Source organism: Berghia stephanieae, chromosome 3, assembly GCF_034508935.2.
Source record: "Berghia stephanieae isolate SIO BIC M18660-M18661 chromosome 3, UCSD_Bste_1.3, whole genome shotgun sequence".
In the NCBI taxonomy this organism is placed as follows: domain Eukaryota; kingdom Metazoa; phylum Mollusca; class Gastropoda; order Nudibranchia; family Aeolidiidae; genus Berghia; species Berghia stephanieae.
This window is the reverse complement of record NC_088362.1, coordinates 68,561,668-68,579,954: the sequence shown is the minus strand read 5'-3', so window position 1 is coordinate 68,579,954 and position 18,287 is coordinate 68,561,668. Positions and strand designations below refer to the sequence as shown.

At 37.3% G+C, this 18,287-nt stretch overlaps 2 protein-coding genes across 3 annotated transcripts in view; one reads left to right on the top strand and one right to left on the bottom strand.

Annotated features, from left to right (window-relative positions):
- The first annotated feature begins 1,110 nt into the window (after nucleotides 1-1,110).
- LOC144968281 (cold shock domain-containing protein E1-like) overlaps nucleotides 1,111-18,287 on the top strand; it is a 50,481-nt gene continuing 33,304 nt past the window's right edge. The window contains exons 1-2 of one of the 2 annotated variants that reach the window (XM_078906482.1): nucleotides 1,111-1,238; nucleotides 15,520-15,598. The gene's annotated coding sequence lies outside the window, so the exon portion shown is untranslated. Of the gene's footprint in view, nucleotides 1,239-15,321; nucleotides 15,599-18,287 lie in introns of those variants that run through there. The other variant, XM_078906483.1, reaches the window with a different exon arrangement.
- Nucleotides 4,186-14,552, bottom strand: LOC144969633 (uncharacterized). The gene is made up of 3 exons (XM_078908776.1): nucleotides 14,436-14,552; nucleotides 12,067-12,341; nucleotides 4,186-4,713 (listed from the first exon to the last, which is right to left on the bottom strand). Exons 2-3 carry the CDS (start codon nucleotides 12,336-12,338, stop codon nucleotides 4,644-4,646), a joined length of 342 nt encoding a protein of 113 aa, XP_078764902.1. The 5' UTR covers nucleotides 12,339-12,341; nucleotides 14,436-14,552; the 3' UTR covers nucleotides 4,186-4,643.

Below are 18,287 nucleotides of genomic sequence, written 5' to 3'. Positions count from 1 at the left end.
GCCATGTGACGGTCTCGTGATAAAAACGATAAAAAATGTTTTAAATTAAAAACAAACATTTTTTAAAATCCTGTTTGTGTGCTAAACGTTATTTTCAATGAAAAATGAACATATTTTGGACTTTGATCGATTTATTTTGATTTTAGATGGACTTTGTCTTGGATGTTCCCATCGGGGAACTCGGTTCTAAAACAGTTTTTTTTAAACCTATTTTTCCCTTCTACTGACGAAAATTGTTTCTGTCGACATAAAAGAGTCTGATTTGGAACATAAATAGCCTTTCACATTCTTTTTTTTAGGCAATTCAATACCGTGACATTGAAATAGTAAATGTCGTAACCAGGAATAAATTATTTCGAACAAACATTAAATTGTCTGTACAAGTAGTACAAAATAATAGCAAAAGACATTTTTTGCTCTTCTATATTCCTTGTAATAATACAAACAAGAAACGTTCTCTCTCTAATAACTTTTCCGCCGGTGACGTCACAGACTATGGGTGACGTCCAATCAAGGGACGCTACTCTTCCGCTAATCTCATTCCCTATCACATTGGAAGAATAATAGATATGACATGAGAAATAATAACAGTTTAATTTTGTTGTTGTTGCTATTGTGTTATGTTCTGTAGAATCCGCCTGAGGTGGGCCAATCGCAGTCATTATGTATTCAATGGGCGTTTCTCTGTGTACCTTTGTTGGGTGTTTGAATAGCAGTTATTGTGCGCAGTATGGGCATTTCTCTATGTCCTTTTCGTAACATACCAAGGCAACGCAACAAAAGGATAGTGAGAAGTGCGTAACTGTCGGATCAACATGTTACACTTGGGCATAGAGACTCCTGTAAGTGTGTTATGGCCTAATGCCTTCGGCATTGAGTGAGTGGTGTGCGACTCGTGACCATTGGGTAACTATGCCTAGTGAGCAGTGTGTGGGTAATTAGCTTAATGTGAAGCCTGCGACCTTTTCTTATCACTGTTACGGTGCGCTACTTGAGTTTTGGAGTACTGCTAGTGGCAGTGGCTATCAGTCGCGGGGTTGGGATGGATGGAAAGCAGAGGAAAGGAAAAATGATAAAATGTAACAATTTTATTGTTCCAAGTTCCAACTCGCCTTTAAGTAAGTGGTAGAGAAGGCGAGAGACGGTGATGGCGATGGAGCAATGCCCTCTTAATTAAGTGATGGAGAGAGTCAGGATGGAAGTCACAGTCTCATCCTTTGATTTATTTACTTAAAGAGGTAACTCATAATATGTCCCTTGCATAATCTATTTCCTTCAGTATTCCCTCCCTTCAAATACCGCGTGTATGGATATATCGGACTCGGCTACAATGGGGATTTTTTTTTTTAGCTCATTCAACAATTTCCGTTGTATTCAAGTTCCACTGTAAATCGAACGCTTGCACTAAAGGAGCTTGGGGAAACTTTGAGAAGTCGTCTTTAAAAAAATAAACCCTTTTTTTTTTGTATGTTAATAATAGGTAGATCATGTTTACTTCGGTAATAATAATAATAATAATAATAATAATAATAATAATAATAATAATAATAATAATAATAATAATAATAATAATAATAATAATAATAATAACAATAATAATAATAATAATAATAATAATGACGATGATGATGATGATGATGATGATGATAATAATAATAATAATAATAATAATAATATAATAATAGTAATAATAATAATAATAATAGATTAATTTAAGGTCTTAAATATATGTCCAGTAACTATAATAAAAAAAATAATGTCTTTCTCTATAAAGTAAACTTTTTAAAAAATGTCCACAATGGGATTGAGCCCAGTACCTTCAAGGTTAGAGTCTGACAGCTTATCAACTGCGCTACGGAGCCACCTGACTGTTCATAACATTTAATAAGGTCTTTCTAAAACCTTCTTTTACCTTCAATGCAACTTCTATTTTTAAATTTCGATTTTTTCGATTATTATTATCCACCCGAAACCATCACATTGAAAGTATCAAAGGGGCAATTATAATACTTGATGTCATAAATAGATGAAAACTGTTGAAAACTTAGTGTAGATCTGAAATCCTTAAAGTAATTAAGTGAATACATCATTTCGAATGCAACGATTTGCGTAAAAATGCCAAACTGACAACTTTTTACAGTGTCGAAATTGATTGTTTTTGAGAGTGTTAGTGTCGACGGTACATATTTTATGATATCTGTTTGACTCAACGAACTTTCAAACTGACTTTAAATTATAAAAGGAAATCAAGTTATCTGTTTATCTATCTGTAAAAAATACATTTCTGATTTTCAAATCTTTCAGTAGAGTTGTGCGCCGTATAATTTTTTTATTGACTCAAATGGCACCATGTTCTCCACAAGGCTATATTTTTTAAATAGAAAGGATAGCTCTCATACTCCTAATAAAGTTTATCTCAAAGGTCGAGGGAAGGAATATAATACATGGGAAATAGCTGTGTAATTGTTATGGTATGTGTAGTTATGACAGAGTTATGTCCCATGTATTTTTATCTTGTCGTGAAGAGTGAAAGACTGTTTATGCTTATGTAAGTTCCTTCCTGGTTGTTCTTGTTGTCCATGATGTAATAAAATGACCAATATTCAGCTCTGTAATATCGTCTGTCGCTACAATAAGTTATAACTATATAGCTCGAAGGGTAAATTGACCAAGTTATCAAAACAAAGCTTAGTTTATTGCCTGTTATTTTATATGTCAACACCGCTCCCATGCACACAGAGTCGCCAACGACAGACTGGTTGTTGCATCGCGTCATCGAGGAATTACCGTGACATACTACGGCACCATCGAGTAACCTCCGCCTGCACCTCGCCTTCACTGCCATAAATTGTCCCCCTGGGGTGTCTCTTAACTCTTGAAAAAAGGAAAAGAGTCATTTGAAAGTCATTTGGAGCTAAGTTATTTGGAACTGCAAAAGTTTAAAAAAAAAAAAAGGACAAGGGGTCTTCGACTTCACGAAAACTGCTTCTGTTAATGTGCGCATGCATTTGTACGAGCACTCACGGTATCCAGCAAGCCTCTCTGTAACCCAGGATTTCTCGAACAACTTTTCCCTATGAAATTCCAAACCTTTGCAAAGTGTCTGATTGTATTATCCGCTATTGGCTCGGATAAGTTTGTCAATATTTTTGTTGATATAATGCGGTCATTGCAGTTTATGGAGAACAATTACCAGCTTGGTCGCTAATGTTGGCGGAGACAGCATCAGATCCAGTAAAATTCATAATCCACCTTTGAAAGGTTCTAATGCCAACAAATATGTCGCCCTAAACAAGTTTCAGCCCTTCTTGAATGTTTACGAGTGCACATCTCTCTGCAGTAAGGATATCTAATTACAGCCCGCTGTTTGATGCATAATTCCTTTTAAGTGATCTCTTCGATCGACATGTTAGACTAGGAGTTCTTCAAAATAGGATATTTAAAAAAAATAAAAAAAATAGACGTCTATCAGCGAGGTCTAAACAAAATTTGATTACATATTGGAAGAATGAATTGCGCATATGTTGCTGTATTATTATTATTATTATTATTATTATTATTATTATTATTATTATTATTATTATTATTATTATTATTATTATTATTATTATTATCATTATCATTATTATTATTTGAATCTATTGTTGAAAATACTGGATTTCACGGTGGTTGGTAACATAATTTGGTCACATAAATGACATATTATAAAATACAGATATATTTTGTATGCATTTTATAAAACAAATAGAAATAACTGGGATAAATCATGATTTCAACACATAATTACCATAGTATATAATGTGCAATGTGCCGATATTTTTGTTGTTGTTGCTGATATGATATTATGTGAAGCTTGTCGTGTTCGATAATATTATTATGAAATCAACGACGACAATTGTTTTAACTGCCAACAACCAAATTTTATGACTCATTTTAATTTTAAATGTAATATTTAGCATTTTATTTCAGCTCAATACTACCGGTTTGAGACAAAAGGTCACATTTGTGATTTGATAAAAATTCAATCTCGCCTGAATTGTTCAACTAATAAACAAATAACTAGCAACAGCTGGCTCTGATATAACCTAACTGTGTTGCAAACGCCGTAAAACCGATAAAAACAAAAACAAAACAAATAATTAACAAACAAACAAAACACAATCAACAGAACAACTATGTGACTAATTTCTGAATTTCTATTTCTATTTATTGTTTAAAAAATATAACATAACTCAGAATGTAAGAGCCATAATAATAAAATAAAACGTATTAATATTAATAGTTTGATCCTGTTTGACAATCTAAAACATTCTTATCCTATTTGCCAAACCACAACTTAGACAATGGTTATCAAATTAAATTAAAGCACACAGTGCCTTACAGTGACAAAACACTTTTTTTTCCTATTTTGGCCAGAAAATTTTACTTCGAATTTCGATATATTAAGATGACCCTCAACTTGATCTAAGATCCCAAACCCGAGACTAAAAATGTCACGGATTTGAGACTTTTTTTTTTAAGGGTTAAGGGTCATATTAATCGATCGATGTGCGAAGAAGTTTTCTCTCCAAATAAAATAAAAAGTTATGTCGTTGAACTGCAACATAGTTTTGTAGGATGGAAATTGAATTCCCCATAATTCATCATTTATCGTCGGATTTCCCCGCTATCGACTGCACAATGTCATGACACCCTTTACATCGGTGAAGCTTTCTGGCGAAGAATAAAAGAAAAGGCGGTTGGTGGTGGTGGTGGGGGGGGGGGGGGGGGGGGGGGAGAGAAGCCTTAAATTACGAATTTAAAAAAAAAGGGGAAAGGAAGGAAGAAAGAACGAACATAAAAACAATGTAAGTAACAGTAGAGGAAAGTAAAACAAAACAAAACAAAACAGATCTTAGTAGTTTATATCAAGCGCTTTTTTACTAAATGTGCAGAAAGACCTAACATTGGGTCCTACGGGTTCGTATCAGCAGGTCTGATAGTAGGCATCCTTCCGTCTCAAGAGACGATGGTTTGCGCCCTGTATGGCCTTAGTCTCATCAGTCCTGTTGAGAGCAACGACGGGTGTGACTCAGCAGACCAATCCTTGCATGGCAGTCTCTACCGCAGTTGTTGCACACGTAGTTTGACTGTGTGTTTGGTATTTGGATCTGCTGCCTCTCTTTCCTCCTTGTTCTCCTCTCCTCAAACTTCATCTTTCTCCTCTCCTCACCCCTCTTCACTCCCTCCATCACCGCATATCTCCAGCCGCTGCGGTCGTCAGCAAGCGACTCCCAGGTGTTTGAGTCGATGCCTGTCAATTTCATGTCTCGTTTGCAGACATCATAGAAGCGCAGAGCTGGACGGCCAGTTGACGCCGTCCAGAAGCTAGTTCACCGTACATGATGTCTTTGGGTATGCGTCCATCGTCCATCCTGTGTACGTGACCAAGCCATCGCAAACGTTGCTGGCAGAGCATGAGATGCATACTGAGGGAGTTCGCTCTTTCTAACACTGCATTGTTAGTGAGTCTGTCCTGCCACCTGATGCCGAGAATTCGTCGTAGACAGCGAATGTGGAAGTTTTCCAGGCGGTTCCTGTCTGGCATATGTTGTCCAGGATTCACTGTCATACAGTAGGCTACTGAGTACACATGCCTGGTATACTCTGAGTTTGGTGTTCAAAGTGAGTTGGTTGTTGGTCCACACTCTCTTGCTCAGTTGTGCCATGACAGCGGCAGCTTTGGCGATACGCTTGTCTAATTCTGCATCAAGTGAGAGGTTGCTGGTGATGGTTGTGCCCAGGTATGTGAAGTGATCAGTGACTTCTAGGTCTCGTTGTCAATGTAAATTGCTGGTATAGAGGGGACATCCTGACACATTACATTTGTTTTCTTGATGCTGATCGTCAGCCCGAATTCCCTGCATGCGTGGGAAAACCAGCCCATCAGCCGCTGAAGGTCTTCCTCGGTATGCGCGCATAGAGCTGCATCATCTGCAAATAGCATTTCCCTTATGAGGACTGTGCGGACCTTGGTCTTTGCTCTCAGCCGTGCCAGATTGAACAGCTTCCCATCACTTCTGGTGTGTAAGTGGACTCCTTCTGCGGACTCTTTGAATGCAAACTTCAGCAGTAAGGAGAAAAATATACCAAACAAAGTCGGTGCGAGGACACAGCCTTGTTTCACGCCGCTGCGTATGGGGAAGGGTTCAGAGGCTCCACCGTCATAGCTGATGGTGCCCTTCATGTCGTCGTGGAAGGAGGCAATGATGCTAAGCTGCTGAGGAGGACAGCCAATCTTCTTTAGCAGTTGGAAAAGGCCCTTCCTGCTAACAAGGTCAAATGCCTTTGTCAGGTAAATAAATGCAATGTAGAGGGGCATCTGCTGTTCTCTGCATTTCTCCTGAAGTACTGAGAAGATCATGTCCACTGTCGACCTCTTGGCTCTGAAGCCACACTGCGACTCTGGGTAGATACGTTCAGCGAGGACTTGCAGTCGAGCGAGGACAACGCGGGCAAAGTCTTTACCCACAATGCTCAGTAGAGAGATTTCCCTATAGTTATTGCAGTCACTACGGTCTCCCTTGTTTTTGTAGAGGGTGATAATCTTGGCATCGCGCATATCCTGGGGTTCCTTGCCTTCTCTCCAGCAAAGACACAGGAGTTTATGTAGTGGTTCCAAGAGGGCTGGCTTTCCACATGTGATGATTTCGGGTGGAATGCTGTCGTCACCGGGTGCTCTGCCACAGGCCAGAGCATCGATTGCTTTGCTGAGCTCCTCCATAATTGGTTCTGTGTCTAGTTCTTCCAGTACTGGCAGTTCTTCAATTGCGTCTACGCTTTTTGGGTGACAGAGTTTTCTCTGGCGTAGAGTTCCAAGTAGTGCTCTACCCATCTTCCCATCTGCTTGTCCTTGTCTGTGATGGCTTCCCCTGTCTTTAATTTAATAGGCGCAGTTTTCTTTGTAGATTTGCCTGTCGCCTGTTTGATGCCCTCATACATGGCCCTTATGTTGCCACTGTCAGACGATTGCTGAATGTTGTCCGACAACTGAAGCCAGTAGTCGTTGGCGCAACGTCGAGCTGTTTGCTGTGCTTTGTTGCGTGCAGCTCGCAACGCCTGCAGGTTCCTCTAACTTGGTTCATGTTTATAGTTGACAAGTGCGCTGCGCTTGGCATCAATGACTGGCTCCATCTCAGTAATGCTGGCTTCAAACCAATCTTTGTTCTTGCGCTCATTTTTGCCATATGCCAGAACTGCAGTGCTGTAAATGGCGTTTCTAAGAGAGTTCCAGCTGTCCTGTGCGTTTTGTTCTGCTTTTCTATGAGCTGTGTTGAGAATCTTCTCAAATTGCTCGTTGAACTCTATATTCTTTTCTCGGTAAGCTGTCTTGCTGATGTTGATCCTGGGCTGGCCCTTTCTCTTTGAGTGATGAAGTTTCTTTGGTGTCAGCTTCACCCTTGTGACAACAAGTGATCGGTGTCGCAATCAGCGCTTTGATAGGACCTGGTGTTACAAACATTGTTAAGAGAATCGCGCTTTGTGATGATCATGTCCAGCTGATGCCAGTGTTTTGACCTTGGATGCCTCCATGACACCTTGTGACATGCCTTGTTCTGAAAGTAGGTGTTTGTCACGCATAGTTTGCGATAGCAGCAGAGTTCAAGAAGCCTCTGACCATTCTCATTCATCTTTCCTATGCCGTGGTGCCCCAAAACGGTTGGCCATGATTCTTTGTCGGCACCAACTCGCGCGTTGAAGTCGCCAAGAAGGTAGATGTGCTCCACTTCTGGGATATTGTTGACAACGGCGTCTTATGACTCATAGAATTTGTCCTTTACTTCAACCGAAGCTTGCAGGTCTGATAACCGAACACAATAATGGGCTTGTTGTAACATTGTTGTAATGGACGACATTTGTGTTGGTTTGAGAGTATTTCCATTATAATAATGAGCTCATAACAATTTGTGTTGTCAGACCTGCAAATAAATATACCCATCCTCCGTTACCATGGCTTGGTCAAGGTTAGGTCACTTTCGACGTTCATTGTGTACTGTGTCAGCTTAATATGTGCCATAAGCAATTAATCTGGTTTTTTTTGTTGTTGTTGTTGAAATGTGACGCTTTATTTCAGTCATTAAATAAAAATTTGCTCCAAATTCCACACATCGATGGCAACGTCAGGAGTTTTGGAAACATCTCCGAGCAAGAACTTTTATTAAACCTTTACCTTTAACGATTTTTTTCACAAATTAAATACGAAGTCAAATGTAGTAATTTTTAACAGGTGACAACGTAGGTTGTTAAGAAGAATTTTATAGACAAAAGAATAGGATTTGTTTGAAAAGTGTGTAAATAAGAGCCATATTTTTTTCTTTAAATTTCTATAAAACCATTTATTGTACACCCAATCCACACATAATCCAGTAATGGTATTGAATTAGCTATATATAGCACACAGAACGTTCACAACAATGCAGCGTAAACAGATTTAGACAAATATGAATGACAATCATTTTACACTCCAGCACGGTTTCCTCGAACACACAGTTTCCTCGAGCTCGTTCGAATGTCCCGATTTTTTTCTTTATTGTTCTTTGTAATCATTCCATTCCTTCCTCGAACTAACTTTTACCTCGGACACGGTTTCCTCGAACTAATTTCACCCGGCCAAAGTAAACAAAAATAAATTACTTAACGTTTTTAAAAAGAAAAATTGCGCTCGGTGGTTTCGACCACTGATGACTTACTGTGATATTGACAGCTTCTTATGTGTGCATCGTGTGAATCTATCCACACTGCATGTGTGTATGCAGTATAATACACACGCAGATAAACACAACCACTCCATCGCCGTTTCCCATAAATACACCTCTCTGCTTATTTTTATCACTTTGCCATTAGTTCCAATTTCAATTCCATGCGCTATGATGTGCTCATGGTTGGCGATGGCGGTAAATAAATATTTTGATACATGACAGCAACGAACTAGCGCTATAGATAGAATGAAGTTGACATCACTCAGGTCTTTGTTATTGCTTTTTGCCATCCACGTTTATGAGTAATTCTCACTAAACTACATTGACCAGACTATAAACGTTCATGGTTACATCGAGTTTTGTGTGTTGGTCCGTTATACTTCCGGGTGGCAATGTTGTGAGCTTCTTAGCCCAGCGCATACTATCTATATAATGAGTCCCAAGCCAACCGCAACACTTGGCACGCAGGACGAACATGACGCCTGTAAGGCACTACTATATTATTATCTTTTTTTTTTTTTACAACGAAGACAACACTATTACTGACCAGGCACTCATTTTACACGTGATTATTGTGAAAGAATGAGAGTAAAAAGTCTTTTCTAGTGACACAATCAACTTTGCACCTCTCACAGCGTGACTTGATCAGAAGCAGTGTCATACCACAATGCCACAAAGCCGTAAAATAGTGTCCCACGATCATTTTGTTCGAAACACACAGCAGATAAGAAACACAAGCGATTTGCTAATCGATTTATATACAATGTATACAAATAATTTAGATGTCATAGCGTAAAAAATAAAATGTCAACTGCAACACAATTGACCGATCAATTATTATACAGCTCTATGGTCCTTAAAAATGAACAGCACGAGTAGGTATCATTTTAGAATGTGGTCGGCTCTATTAAAATGAACGACCCATCTAGGTAACACATGCCAGGTTCGTTTTAATCGTATCTTTCATCGTAACCTCATGATCAATGAGGTCTCAGATCTAAGACTATTTTATATTATTATTATTATTATTATTATTATTATTATTATTTTTATATTATTATTATTATTATTATATTATTATTATTATTATTATTATTATTATATTATTATTATTATTTTATTTTATTTTATTTTATTTTATTTATTTATTTATCATTTAAAAAAAAATATGTTGAGGGCCATTTTAATAAGTCATATTTATCGAAGCAAAATGTTCTTGCCATTTCTTGAATAAAGTGTTTTTGTCATATAATGGTTCTGCTACTGGGCGAGTTAGGGAGCTGCAAGGTCTGGACTGGATGTCTCGCTGAGTGAAACGAAACTGATGTGCATTTCGAACCCAACACCTCTCATTTCCAGGTGCATTGATCGCCACGTAACCCTGTCTGACAGAGATTATCGCATATGGCCTTTCATGCATTATTGTGTCCATAACAACACCTTCCCGCGGACCTCCCTGTTTCCACCGAGTTTGTTATGAGTGCGACCGAGTCCCCAGCGTTAGAATTGGGTTAGGGAGTAGGAGGATCCCCTTCCTCAAGGTGCAGGAGACAGAACCTACCGGCGGGTGGTTCATGCTCTGCTCCTCACTCACCCACCTCACACTCATCCTGTAGTGTGATGTCTTCTACATGTCATATTCTTCTTGGCGAGATGACCTTCTTCAGCACGGGTTGACAGGACTCAAGAGCAACCTGACGGAGAAGGACACTCTGATGTAAAACCATGGGCGGACAAGGTTCAAGAGCCGAGGAAGGCAACTTGTCTAGTAGAAGGATACTCTAATGTCATGGGCGGACAATGCTCAAGAGCTTAGGAAGGCTATTTGTCTAGGAGTGAATCTCCTGACAATAATCCTGGTCCTCCGGGATAGGGGGTTGGGCAATGGGCCAACAACCCAGTCCTCTAAAAACATGCAACGTTACAGAAACACCAAGAAACTTTAACACATTCCTGCCACTCGCCTGGGCCTATGGATATCCCAAAACTGGTGAACCTTATGCAAAGCATGTACAAGGACACAAGCTGTAAAATCATCCATGACAACAGCCTCACAGGCTCTTTCCCAATCAAAACTGGGGTTAGACAAGGATGCCTGCTGTCTCCTTTTCTATTTCTTTATGAGAAGAAGCCTGGAAAATACTAGAAGTGGTATACAATTGGGACTCATGAACCAGCTAGATGATTTATACTTTGCTGATAATCTAGAATTAATATCACACAATGCCACCCAACTGCAAGATAAAACATATAGACTTAACATCGAATCAAAGAAAATCGGTCTTCAAATCCATATTGTAAAAACAAAAATCATGAGACTGAACACAGAAAACAAAACTCCTCTACTCCTTGACAATTCAGAACTAGACGAAGTCAAAGAATTCACATATCTAGACAGTGTTGTAAACCAAAACGGCGACACAGATACAGATGTCAAGAAACGAATTAAAAAAGCCAGAGTAGCTTTCAAATCACTCAACAACATTTGGAAAGCATCAAAAATTAAAATGGAAACAAATTTCAAAATATCCAATTCAAATGTCAAATCTGTCCTCCAGTGTGGCTCTGATACTTGGAAAGCCACTAAATCCATCCTTTACCACCTCCCAACATTTGTCAATGGATGTCTCCGCAAAATCGTGAAGATAAAATGGATTGACAAAATTAAAAACAAAGAAAATGTAAAAGACACAGATTGGGAAAACCAAACGACAATATCACAAGGACAGTCCTGCAATGGAATCAATCCGGAAAGAGGAAAAAAGGAAGACCAAGGTCAACCTACAGGAGAGATCTGTTAAAGCTGGAGAGGTCTGGGATGCGCAGGCAGGAGATGGAAAGACTGGCCAACGATAGAAGAGGCTGGAAAAGCTTCATCGGTGGTCCATACCAACTGTCGGATGAGGACTGAAGAAAAGAAGAATAAAGACTGGGCGAGTCATTCCTCTATCGTATCGAACGATCGTAAATGGGACAGTAGCGGCGTATACTTAGTAGATCACCTCGAACAGTAGTTATCATAGAAGAAACTTTCATGACTTTCTTCCAGTGAATATCGTCGTCTCTGTGGCCAAGTGGTATGATACTCGTCTTCGGATGGGAGGGTCCAGGGTTCGCATAGAGGAGTCATTGGAAAAGGTTCTTTACTCATATTCTCTCACCGTGCTCATGTGTAAAATTATGAATACCTGCCGTTAGCAGCATGTCTCTGTCGTATGAAAAATATAAAATCACTTCACAGGCGTCATGTCTCATCCTACATGTTAAGAGTTGCTGTTGGTTATCGAACAATCGATAATGGGACAGTGAGCATTTAGAAGATGCTTACTTATTAATATGACTTCCTTCCAGAGATATCTCGTCGTCTATTTCGCTGGGTTCTTTTGCGGTGCTCAAGACGTCACCAGTCGCGCCATAACGAATGGTTACCATGCCAACATTGCTGGTCGTCGCGGCCACACCGGAGCCATCTGTGTCTTCACAGGGTAATTGGGGGTCGCTCAGGGGATATCGTTTATCAACTGGTTTGGGGGTCGATTTGGGAGATCTTTTATCGTCATCTGTCTGAGAGGTCGATTTAGGAGATCTTTTATTTTCCATTGTCTACATTAAAAAACAAAACAAAAAACAAAAACGAAATTGAAACGCATGATTATCCATGCAGAAAAAATGGCCGATTCTAAACGTTGATCTTTTAACGAGACCATTTCGTTTTAGAATCTATTTAAATACGAAGTCAAACCATTTAAAAGTTTTATGTTTCATGTACCTTTCAGCAGTTTTATATCATCTTATGCATGTATCAAATTGAAACTTCGAAGCACTTCATAGTGGGAAAAAATATCGTCAATATTGTAGGTTTTCTGCAAAAACCCACGATCGTCTTTTTGGGGGCAGTAACATGAACTTAAGAAAACCGATGAGACGCAACATTTTAGATATAAAAAGTAGTTTAAAATCAATAGTTCGATGGTCATGAGGCAAATCATTAAGACATTTTATTAAGTAATTATGCTTTTAAAAATGTTTTTTAAGGGTTTTACGGCGCTTGCAACACATTTAGGTCATCTCAGCGCCAGTAAAAAACGAAGAAAATTGGATAGTAAAAACAATCTAGATATACAACTAAAAGGACTTAAGGAAAAAGTAAGACATAGGGGAAATGGTTCAAATAGGGAACAGATGTAGATTCCAAGAGCACACTATCAGTGTACTCAGTTTGAGATCACCTAAAAGTCTCACCCAGACATTACCACAAGATCCCACTAAGAGGAATACACTCAAATGTTTAAAACTCATATGTTTATAAAAAATAAAAACCAACAGTACATAAGAGAGAGATGATTTACAAGGAAAAAAAAATATCTCCCCAAACTCTAACCATACATTTGTATGTTTCCCTCCCAGCCAAGGTCTCCGGCCAGGGTCAGGACAAAACTAAGTAATCTCATTCCAAGACAAAGATAGGAAGCATAATAATTATGATAGCATACGTTGAGAAATCTGAGAAAACTACTTTCAGAGTTGTTCGCGAAAAATAAAAGTGTGTATAACAAAACATTCCATGGTTCAGCACTATGTGATAATATCCAACATAGATGTTGACATTTATGAAGTTGGTAACATTTCTGAAATTTATCTATATATTTCCCCTTTTTTTATTATTATAACAATCTAGCTCGTCTTACACCCAAAATATCAGCCTGGGGACCAGTGGCAGTCCTCAATTAGTCGTTTGACTTTGCTTGATCCTGAAGTTTTTGAGCTCCTGCGACTGCATTGCAAATATATGAAAAGAAAGAAAAAAAATATCTATGTATATATATATATATATATATATATATATATATATATATATATAATAATATATATATATATATATATATATATAATAGTGTAATGTAAGTGACCACTTTGGGTAATTTATGGAGGGAAAATTGTATTCAAATGAAGAATCGCTTATAGCAGAAATGTGCTCTCCAGTTTACAATGGTTATTTATATTAGCTACCTTTTTTTTATAACCCCCCCCCCCCCCCATCCCCTACCCGATAGTGAACTGGAACACACAACTCTTAACAAAGTTACTAAGGCTCTGAACTCATGATACATAATCGAGTTGTAATATAAATGTTTCTTCTCGTTTTCATTATTTATTTCTTAATTGGAAAAAGAAAAGAAACATTGGCACGACAGCAGTGACTCGTCGACCACTTGGTAGCATCGGAAAATGGGTTAACCACCAATCAGCAAAGCGTAGTTTTTCTCTTCTTTATTTCTAAAAAAAAAACCCCATAGATTTGGCGTAGTAGCATAATCAGGACGTCGTTTTGTGGAGGGAGCTATGGCAAGTACTCTAGTACTTGTCTCTAAAAAAAAAAAAAACAGCTTGCACACACACACACACACACACACACACACACACGCACATACACACAAACAAAACAAAAAAGAAAAAAAAAAGAAAAGAAAAAAAAAGAGGAAAGAATCAATATTCTCAAAATACGTCATTATACGTTTATTTCGACAATGAAATATGATACTTTTTTTTCATACAAAAAACAGCAATCCATTCTCATTTGATAGGAAGCCTTCAATTATTATCTTACGAACCTAACCCCGGTGTGTTAAGTTGTCCTCGTGTGAAAAACATCCAGTCTCGAGATTCTTTCAATTTCACATACTATTCTAACATTACCTTGTTAAGTTCAATTTTCAAATACACTCTAATCCTCTGTCGAATATTGAGTAAGATCAACCTTGGAAGCTGCCATATTAAAAAACACGAGAGCGCAATTTTTGATGATGTTACGCACGTTTCCGTTCTGTCCATTTTGAAACCATATTATATTATTGTAGCAAACTGATGCAGACTGACGTGCACGTATTTGCAGGTCTAAAAACCAAATTCATTATGAGCTCATTATTGTAATGGAGATCTAAAAAAATGACCCAAAAATATTGTCCATTACACCAATGTTAAACTAGACCCATGATTGGGTTCGGATGTCAGACCTGGATAAACGTCTTTACAGACTAACGCTTTAAATTTAAAGTCTATTTTTACTTTCTGAACATATTTGATGAAAATACCCGTCAGTACTAAAAGTATGTTGGACAGAAAAATTTGAAATTAAAAAATCCTTGAGGGATCCTTTGTCAATTTTGACTAGAATTTTAAAATTTAAAGTATCGGCGAATCAAGAGGTGTAAGGCGATATCACATTTTCCCCCGACAGAGACAACGCTGTTGACGACCAGGTACCCATTTTACACCTGCATACGATGAGAAAATGTGAGTAAAGAGCCTTTTCCAACTTTGCACCTCTCAGAGCGGGGCTCGACACCAAGATCTTCCGATCCGAAGGCGGCTGTCAAACCTCCAGACCACATAGCACATACACACACCCACACCCACACCCCCCCCCCCACACACACACACATACACACACACACACACACACAGAGAGAGAGAGAGAGAGAGAGAGAGAGAGAGAGAGAGAGAGAGAGAGAGAGAGAGAGAGAGAGAGAGAGAGGGTGGTGGTGGTGGTGGTATTTTAAGTAAGATTGGCTGATGCGTTTTTTCCTTCGTTTATTTTTTTACAACTAAACTATTTGGACAAGTGCTTTTTCTTAATTTTATGTAATTTTATCTAATTTCGTAATAACTTAGTAAATAAAAACGCTGTAAGAATGTTTGTACTTAAACATTTTTCTAGATTGCACTGTAAATTGTCTCGAATAATCTCTAAAAATATATAGAAGAGCATTATTTTTTTCAGTAAAAATTAAGAGTCCACCAACGTGGCAAATGCAACGAAATCAAAGATGGCGGTATCCCTGCAGTGATGTGCGTCTGGGGTAAGTATGTGTTACCAAAATGTCCTCTTGATAGTCCAATATGACAATATTGGATCAACTGATAACGGGTTTGACTTTATAAACCGTGAATATTTTTTTTGTATGACCCAAAGCCTGTTTTAACCCGCATAGGCTACAGAACAACTCCCAATGTCGAGGCAGCACTCATTCACATTCTCATTCTTCGCCAAGATGGAGAAGGAACAAAAACGGGAAGTCGGTCAGTCTCAAAGCTATGAAAGCTGAAAATCTCAATAATAAAATACCCAGCCCTGTAAAATTTTATAATATTTGTGAGGCTGGCTGATAAAACCCGGGAAGATACGCAAATTTCATGAATTGATTTATGTATGCAGTAGTGTAGTGTTGTAGACCACATCTTCCTGACTGATCACCTGATTACCACTTTAAATTTTCTTTATATTTATATGTCTACTACTACTACTACTATTACTACTACTACTACTACTACTACTACTACTACTACTACTACTACTACTACTACTACACTAGAACCCAAGTTATTAATTTTTCTTCTGAATAAAATTTGTTGCTATGGGAAACACTGAAAACATAGAAAAATGAGGTAAACCTTTTTCTTTTATTTCTCATTGAAAAAACATGATTGTCATTAATATTAACAGATACTGTATTTATTTTACATTATCAGTATTATCAGATAGAATAGACACTCTAGATGAAATATTATGAACAACGAAGAAAAAAGTGTATTTTTTTCTTACGCTGTGATTATCCCCAGACACCTGTCTGGGGATAATAAAAATTTGTTATCCCCAGACACCTGTCTGGGGATAACAAATTTTTACTATCCCCAGACGCATATTTGAAACTCCGCTCTTTTAAACAATTATCCACATTCCAGAACATGGAATGTTTCCAGATGCACATAGAAATAAGGAAAGTTAATAAAATATCTATAAAAACATAAAATTATCAACATTAAAATCAGTTGTTACTACATATACACAATATGCGTCGACTTCGAAGTGGGTGTCATGGCCGAATGGTTTAGTCGTCTGCCTGGAAGTTTGACCATAATCGACGTTGTGGGTTCGAATCCTGGTAACGTATTTTTTTTTTTTTTTTAAAATTCCGTCTTCTTTTTACAGAACGTTGAAAGGAATAAATGTCCCATCCATCCTCCCCCCACCTCTTTTTTTATTATTAAACTCTCTCTCTCTCTCTCTCTCTCTCTCTCTCTCTCTCTCTCTCTCTCTCTCTCTCTCTCTCTCTCTTTTGTTTTTTTCTAGTTTCTAGCAAATATATTCGTCCCCACTCCGATCTCAAATAGTGTCTAAAAAGAATAAATAATTAAAAAGCAAACAAACAGAAATATTCAGAGAGCGACCAAATGGTCAGATAGAGGAGAAAAAAAAAACAATAATTGTTTTAAAAATAAAAACAATAATTGTTTTAAAAAATAAAAACAATTTAAGAAATTCATGCTCAGAAACGGAACATTTACATAAAGGTTTAGCAAAAAAAAACAAACTCTAAGGTTTAGGTCAAAATATAAAAAAAAAAAAAAAAGAAAAATAGAGATTTCCTCGGAGCAGGGAATAGTGTTAACAATAATAATAATAATAATAATAATATAAAAATAATAATAATAATAATAATAATAATAATAATAATAATAGTAATAGTATGATAATAAGAGTATTAATAATAAAAATAATATTATTATTGATAATAATATAATAATGATTATGATGGTAATAGTAATAATAATAACAAATATTACAATTATTATTATTATTATTATTATTATTATTATTATTATTATTATTATTATTATATTATTATTATTATTATTATTATTATTATAATTATTATCATTTGACCAAAACAAAAAAAAAAAACAATAATAGATCTAGAGCAAATTAAATTATAATGAAATAATATTATCGGAGAAATAAAAAATTCAACTGATTAAAAAAAAACTCTTGCTCGGAACTCGGAACAAAAGTGAAAACAATGAAAACCAATTGGGAAGAAAGAAAGAAAAAGTAAAAAAAAAAAATGTGTGTGTGTCCGGGGGGGGGGGGGGGGGGGGGGGGGGGGGGGGGCGGTCGCGACTGGGTCGAATCTGTGCAGCTAAAAGGAGTAAAATGAAAGGTGGCCTAACCCACTGAGCTGCCTATCCACACCGCTATCGGAATGTTTTAAATTCATATATGAGCTAAACATATTTCCACCATTTTTGCTTCCTTGTTTTGGTAGTTATTTTTATCTCTGATTCGAATAAAAGTATGTTGTTGGATCTAGTTTTGTGGACGTGTGATACTAAATTGTATTGTCTTGTGCGAAGCAGACAGGAAAATAACAGGTGTGGGTTAGTGTCGAGCGGAAGTCTCGATGATACCTCAAGTCATCGGCCACCAACACTCAAAACTTCCCGAACTCGATGACCAAGGAAAAGTCGGGAATTCCCGAGAAGTAGCACTTCAACTGAGCTTTGGATGGCTTTTTTGTATTAAAACTTAAAATACATTAAATAAATTCACTTTGTATAATAATAAAACATTGATACCTATAACCATTTTGATCTATTTACGACGTTTGTGTTTTGTTAGCTGTTTAAAATATGATATAACGTCAATACCCAATACCAATGACTAGGTATTGAATGAAAGCACCGATGACTAGAGCGATGCTCGAGACTTTT